General features: G+C 35.2%; 1 protein-coding gene across 1 annotated transcript; it reads right to left on the bottom strand.

The window, feature by feature from the left end:
* Positions 1–205: 205 nt before the first annotated feature.
* LOC149141402 (endoglucanase 8-like) lies at positions 206–4,270 on the bottom strand. The gene is made up of 8 exons (XM_089450016.1): positions 3,786–4,270; positions 3,469–3,675; positions 3,160–3,360; positions 1,543–1,635; positions 1,293–1,454; positions 1,097–1,208; positions 823–986; positions 206–728 (listed from the first exon to the last, which is right to left on the bottom strand). Exons 1-8 carry the CDS (start codon positions 4,104–4,106, stop codon positions 402–404), a joined length of 1,587 nt encoding a protein of 528 aa, XP_089306142.1. The 5' UTR covers positions 4,107–4,270; the 3' UTR covers positions 206–401.
* Positions 4,271–7,705: the final 3,435 nt, after the last annotated feature.

Here is a 7,705-nt window from a genome sequence, read left to right as displayed (position 1 = left end):
GATCCATTGGTACAACTATTTCTAGAATCGTTCTCGACTTATTTCTCAAAACATTTCAGATAAATGTCACCCTCAAAAACTATTCGCGCTTCGACAGGAATTTTTTTCGAGATAACAATCTAAATTTAAATGATGCCAATTCGTTTCGAGGAAACTTTTTCTAGTGGTACATTTCAATTTCAAGATAACAATCTAAACTTGAATGATGCCAATGATGCCAATTCGTTTTTATTGCCCAGGCAATTTAAAGCGATATTTCAAGATATTTTTTATCTTTTTGGGATCACGATGACTCTGCGCTGAAAAATGCAGCCGGGACAACGAGAGGAGCATTTATGCACGTCCCGGGCTCTGACTCTCGAAAATTTGAAATGTGGATCAAGATTTTTTACTTTTTGGAATCACCATGGATTTGCGCTGAAAAATGCAAGCGCACCAACTAGAGGAGCGTTTATGTACGTGGTAGGCTCCGACTCTCGAAAATTTGCTCGATGGTCTGAAAATTGATCGTATTCATCTGGTCCTCCAACGACTGCTCCCATCAGAAGATTAGGGTTGGAATCATTGCTGTAGAAATAAAAAGCTCCATTTTTGCAGCCAATGAATTCCGGATGATTGTCAACAGAAGGCAGAGAGGAGGCTCTATGATGAATCCGTTGGGGGAAGCGGGAGCCATATCCCACCATGTATGACATATTCAGAGGGTTAACTCCTAATATGTAATCAATCTGCGGCCCATGTCATATAGATTAGTTAGATGCTCTTCTAGATCTGCAACTTGACTATCGTTTCTTGATTTTTTGAAGCAGAGGATGCACCTACCTGTCGTTTTGCAAAGGCCCGAAGTTTTCCCGGAGTTGCCTCAATGCTTCCACACCACAATGCTTCAGATGCATCGCTCAGGTACTTGGCATAAGCTAATGCCAAAAATGATATTGACGTCACGCACTGCATATTACTTGCATTAGTTTTGTATATGAGCCCACCTGTAAAAGCATTAGCTCTCCAATTAGCTCATTCACCTTCCGCAAGCAGCAAGATGCAGAACCAACAAATAAAAACCCAAAAAGAAAAAAAGTCCTCCTATCCAGGGAACCTGGTGTGTATTGAACATGTGGTGGATAAGGTGTTTCAGGAAAGAGAGAGCAAATGAAATTGTCAGCGTGCCCCTTGTATGATTCTAACACTACATTCCCAGTCAAATAGTCCTGCAGAAACACATATGCGAGTAAGAATACCTAGCTTCGCAATTCAATTACAATTAATATATTAACCCACTGTGGAGTGTATACCATGGACAGGAGGACATTAATGCCAGCATGCTTATTGTCCCATCCAAATTCATTGATGTTGTCATCAGCTCCGAGTGTTTTGCCATTGCCTTGAATGTACTGCATATAGTAATCGTTGGTCGATGCTTTGTGCAGCCATGCAGCAGCCCATAGCAATTCATCCTGAAATCCCCATTATAAACTCAACATTAAGCTCTGGTTTTTTGATGGAACTTCCCTGGTGGGAAATAAGGAAAAACAGAAAACTTACTTGGTATCCGTCAAAGTCGCAGTAAAATGGGCAAACTGCTGACTTGAGACTGCCACTATACGCTCCGCGGTATCTGTCTGCAAAGTCGAAGAGCTGAGGACAAAGAGACATACAGACAGAATGGGTGAGTAGCTGTATACTTTAATTCACTGTCAGATCAATAAGGATAATAAGGTACATGCGATGGGTAAGTTGCTGTGTATTTAAATTCACTATTAAATGTACGCCGAATTTAATGAGACTGGTGCGACAGTAAATGGGGTGCATATATTCTTGCAGAGTATCCATTACAGCTAGCCAGTGCAGGATATTTGTATTTAGAGTTAGCTCTGTGTATGGCTCTGAGTGTTTTAATGGTTCATATATTACATTTAGTTATAGTTACATTAATTTAATTAGGTATATATATGTGAGTTTGTTGAGGTTTGCCATTAAAATAGGGTAATGGAATTTGGTCAAGATGTTGAAGTTTGCTATTATACCAAAACGTATTTTTAACTTTCTAAACATTTACCACGATCGTCAGTGGGCAGGTAGCCCCATGTTCCTGCTCAACGTAGTTAGTCCACCATGATCGTCGGCGGGCAGTTAGCCCCATGTTCCTTGTTCCTACTCAGCGTAGTTAGTCCATGTTCCTAGGGTAGTGTAAGTTAGTTAATTCCATGTTCCTAGGATAGGGTAAGTTAGTTAATTCCATGTTCCCAGGGTAGGTTAGCCAAGTTTTTTTTTCAGAAGAAAAAAAACCAAATATATTATATTACAGGAAATATAAAGTCATGTATACAGCATAACAGTATTGCCTGGACCACAGCAAAAACAGATAAAACCCATGTATGAGGCAAGGATTACAGATGATCAGGGGGTGGAGCGGATAATCTCACACCAGAACGAGACAAATTCCATGTTAATTCCATGTTCCCAGGGTAGGTTAGCCAAGTTAGTTAACCCATGTTTTTAAAATAAGTTAGTCCAGGAGTTACCCATGTTTTTAAAATAAGTTAGTCCAGGGGTTATTTGTTGATGTGGTTCATTTGAGGTTGTGGTTTAATGTAAAGAAAATTTTAAAAATTAGAAATTTTGAGTTCATCATACAATCTGTAAATTTTGGTCTTACAGTCCAATTTAAAAAAAATTAAGAATTGGAAATTTTAACCAATCTCACTAGTCCATCATACAATCTGTAAATTGATATTTCTATAAAAAAATATTTAATTATAGTTTTATAGAGCTTTTATATAAATAATTTTATACTATAAAATAAAAATAAAAATTAACAAAAATTAAAAAAAAAAACATAAAAAAAATTAAGCCAAGGTGACAATACTAGCCTTAAAATTAGCCTATATAGACTATACATGCCTCGAAGTTGCTCAATTTTTTTATTATTAAAAAAAAAATCCAGTTATTTTTTTTTTCAAAAAAAACCGATTCATATAAGTCCTATCATTTACATCATGTTACATATAGTTGCCTCATCTAGCATCAACAAGTCATGTAGCAGTGGCTATTGGAACCCAGATAAAAAAGTTATTACTAAACCCTCCCAACCGTCCCGGATATTTCAAGCTAGAAAAATCTAAAGTTAGATGCTTATTAGTCGCCCATATTTTACTTTACCTGAGTTGCAGTTTCAAAAAGACTTTGAGAATAAGAGAAGTCGGATGTTCGGAAAACGATGGACGCGGCAGCCATTGCTGCTGCAGTTTCTCCAGCGACATCGGAGCCTGGATTTTGGGTGTCGATGCTGTAAACAGTACGAGATGTGTCCATGTCTTCTGGTCGCTCCCAGCAATTGTGATCAGTGTTGGGATCACCCACCTTGGCAATCACAAATCAATAAGCATTTATTCATGCATTTCTTGTCTGTTATATTCTTCGGAATGCTTGGATTGAGTGGAGCAGGCTATAGCTTTCATTCGGTCATACCTGCACGAAGATTTTGTCCGGTTGAACAGTAGCTTTGAGGAAATAGTCCGTAGCCCAACGAATCGCAGCTTTGGCATTTTCAAGCTCCTGGCCCATTAAATCGCCGAACTCCACCACGCTCCAGGCTAACATGGTAGTAGTAAAAGCCATTGGAAACCCAAATTTTACGTTATCGCCTGCGTCGTAATATCCTCCAACCAAATCAACCTGCATTCATTCGATTTATTTAGTACCCATTGAAGAAAAACTAAAACAGTTGAAGGGTTGAGATGAAAGGCTAAAACAGTTATTCGTATGTTTTTAAAAAATATCCATACATTCTGGTCGAATCCGTCTGTGAGGGCTGAATCTTTCCTCCATGTCAATCTCTGATTTGGTGGAAGAACACCCGACCGCTGCCCCTCGAAGAACATAATGCTCTTTGAGAGGGCATCTTTGTAGTCAAAATTGCCATTGCCAGGGAAAGAAGAGTCTAGCACCTCTCCGAATCTACTCGTTGCTTCTATTTTGATCATTGCTATAGATAGAACAAATAATAATATACCGAACGTATTCATCTTTCTTGGCTGGGCAGATACGGTACTGAGCACTAACCTGTACCGACTGTGAATATGTAGAAGCAGTTCAGCAAAGTTCATCCAAGGGAGGGAAATGAATCTGAATCTGAATAGGAATGAGCTATGCTTGACTAATGGAAAATTGAGGTCAGCGTAACAGGTGAGGCCATAAATCGTGACAGGGTCAGTGTGGCCGAAGACATTCCACGTGCATGTTGCGTTTTAGTGCCAACAGAAAAAGAATGCATTCACTACTTTATACCAATCCTAACTCTATATATATGCAGAGACTTACAGCTTCTTTATCTAGTCTGCTGGGATCAACTACTTACACCCCAATTTCCACGCCTGCCGCGTATCCTTGGCGGGAGCAATCACATGCATCGCTCCAGAGTCTGACATACTTGATCTCCTACAGTCAAATGGCATTAAGAAAAGGAGAAAGTACAAATGGCGTTCTAGCAGGTACATTAATTCTGCTCCAAAGAAATTGACCTTCCTTCACCTATCTCAAACATCTTCCGTCGTGTTGGCGCAACTCGTGTGGCTCCTTTCGAAAGCATAGACCTCATGTGTGTCCAACAAAACCAAGCGTGCCTGCATTTTCAATTGCGTGGAGTATTAAAAATCCATAGATCCATTCTAATCTATTGTTTATTCAAAGCAACCACTAAACAATGATTGGGCATCTCTGTTGTTTATTCACAGCAACGACCGAACGATACTCCATCCAATACAACTCTATCGAATAGAAAATTCAAAATAACCAAACCACTCAATAATGCATCATATTTGTTTAAGGTCTTAATTCATGCAGCGATTATATCCCATTAAATACAATTATTCGGACCATGGTATAATATGACCATGGTTTTTAATAAAATTAACAATAATAATGGAAGAAAATTGAGAAATTATTTGTTAAAGTTTTAATGATAAATTATTAGTATTAGTATAAGTATATTAGTAATGAGAAATTGATTTAAAGTTATATTCATGTTTTTTTTTAATAAAGTTTTTTTCCCATGTTATTTGGGGAATTTACTTGTTGAAATATATAATATTTAGTTGATTCCTTTATATAACTAGTGATTTTATCATTTTTACTTTAGTTTTCTTTCAAATAAGTTTTAGATCATGAAATTATTAGTTCATTAAACAAACATAACAAAGTACTTGTGGTATAAAAGTTTCAAAGTATAATTCAGTATACTTTTTAATTATAGGCGGTGAGTTTTTTTTACTAGTTCTAAAACCATAATGAAATATAAGTAAAAAAGTGATATTTGATTATAGAAAGATTTAAATTGAGTGTGATCAGTTTCATTGACAAGAGGACAAACCATAGTGTTTCATATCCAAATTCTAAAAGCATATAATAATAGTTAAACATATGGCATTCTATATAAGTTTTCTTTCTTTAAAGGACCACACACAATAAGTTTTTAGGAAATTTATGATATTTTTCTCTTGGAATTTAAGTATTGATAAGTCTAAACGCATTGTAAAATGATAAATCAAGCTAATACATAACAAAAAATTTAAGTTATAGGGGCCAAAATTTTAGATTTACCTCAAGTTGAAGGTCAACCAACAAGATAGTCTCAAAATTAGGGTTTTAATGTATATAATTTATAATTAACATAAATTTGATTGGAACATCTATTTGAGGTGATTCAAGAAGCCTGATAAAGTTAAAATATAGAATAGTTATAGATGGATATTATTGTTAGGCCACATGACAAAGGATGACAAAACTTCTACACCAATTAAATCTTTAGAGAAATCAAACAATGAATCATGAAGAAAGTGAAGACATAAATAACTAACAAATCCAATTTAGATAACCAATTTTAGGAATTAAGTGATAAGCAACTAAATTTGATTCGGTAAACACATACACACAAATAGAAAGTAAGATGGAAAATATGGATCAAAAGATAGAACACTCAGAACAAAAAATGGATCAGCAGATGGAATAGATGATGAAAAATCGGTTCATATAGACCCTGGATGAGAGGCTCCCTAAAAGTGATAATGTCATTAATGAAACCCATGGAAATAAAAACACTATTCATGTTCAACAACCTTCCATTAATAAGCATATGCTACGAGGGCTTAACTCCAATATTGGAGCTAATAATGGATGGGTTCTTATGGGTATCCACTTTCTTAAGGATGAATTAATGAAATTTGATGGAATGCATGTCTTTATATGGATGGATTAAAAGTAGACATTAAACAAGAACTTTACTTAAAACACCCTAAAAATGTTATAGAAGCTATGCAATTTCTTCATCATATTCAAGCCAATATATGGATATACATAAGTCTACCACTAAAGCATATGTAAGAAGTAGAAATTGGGTTGTGCCCCATAGGGAAATCTCTCCTCAACCTACTTGAATATTACATAAGGAAATAGATTAAAGAAGAGTAAAAGAAATATGTTTTACTTACAAAGAAAAATGACATGAATGTCAAAAAGAAAAAATGATCACTTAGGAAAATCATGATAATTATGAAATAGAGGCATCCACACAAATGAGTTAGGAAGAATTGTGAATATAAAAGTGCAAGAAAATGATGTAGAATATTTTCATAACATAAATTCAAACAAGTGTGAAATACCCATTCATGTGTGGACATGCTTGCTAGCACCTCAAACCATTAAGATTGCATCATGCATTAAGAATAAAAAGATTATAGTGCTCCTTGATTCAAGTGATACCCATAATTTCAATGATGAAAGATTAACATAACACCTTTATTTTTTTGACATGTCTATGGTGACAAATTTTCTTGTTTTAATCGCTAATGAGGGAGTATCAACTATGGAAGAAAATGCCATAATGTTAAACTTAGTATGGGAGAATATAACTTAGCAAGTTCAGTGTATGTCCTTTCAATTGGAGGAGTAGATGTTGTTTTGTGGATTCAATGGTTGAAAACATTGAGTATGTTTTTACACACAATAATGAATTACTCATGTTTGATTTGAAGTTGAATGAATTCATTATGAACTATTAAGATTAAAATTTGCACCCACTCAAGTCATTAGATCTCATAGAATGGAAAATATCATAAAAACTAGTAGTAGTGGAGTTATAGTTATGACTTTATTTTGTGAGAGTAAAGTAGAAGATGAAAATATTATAGAGGAATTAAAAGATACTTTAGAAAAACACCCTAGAGTCTTTTAATAAAGTCCTAAGGGGATACATCCCTTTAGAGATCAAGAACATCAAATTGAACTCATACTTGGGAGTACTCCTGCCAATACAAGGACTTATAGATATTCACATAAGCAAAAAGTGGAGATTGAGAAAATGGTACAAGATGATTTACATGTGGATATTATTCAAACAAGTAGGAGTTCCTTCTCAATCCTAGTTGTGATAGTGAGAAGAAAAGATAATGTTTGGAGGATATGTCTTCATTTCAAATATCTAAACAAATCACCATCAAGGATAAATTCCATATTCTAAATATTGATGAGCTATTAGATGACCTTCATGGAGTGACTAATTTCACAATGTTAGATCTTAAATTAGGATAGTATCACCAAATTAGATCAAGAAAATAAGGCGTTCCTAAAACAACTTTTAGAGCATATGAAAGGCAATGTGAATTCTTGGTCATGCCTTTTGGTTTGGTTAATGCTCATACTTTTCAAGGCC

The sequence above is a fragment of the Pinus tabuliformis genome, chromosome X (assembly GCF_031772625.1).
Source record: "Pinus tabuliformis cultivar Carrire ecotype Pingquan chromosome X, CPIR1, whole genome shotgun sequence".
NCBI lineage: Eukaryota > Viridiplantae > Streptophyta > Pinopsida > Pinales > Pinaceae > Pinus > Pinus tabuliformis.
This window is presented reverse-complemented; position numbering and strand designations above follow the sequence as displayed.

Coding starts and splice junctions, on each gene's coding strand:
- LOC149141402 (XM_089450016.1), bottom strand. CDS start 4,106: ATGAACTTTGCTGAACTGCTTCTACATATTCACAGTCGGTACAGGTTA. Junction 987..1,096: donor ACATGTTCAATACACACCAG/GTTCCCTGGATA, acceptor ATGCTTTTACAG/GTGGGCTCATATACAAAACT. Junction 729..822: donor GGGCCTTTGCAAAACGACAG/GTAGGTGCATCC, acceptor CATGGGCCGCAG/ATTGATTACATATTAGGAGT.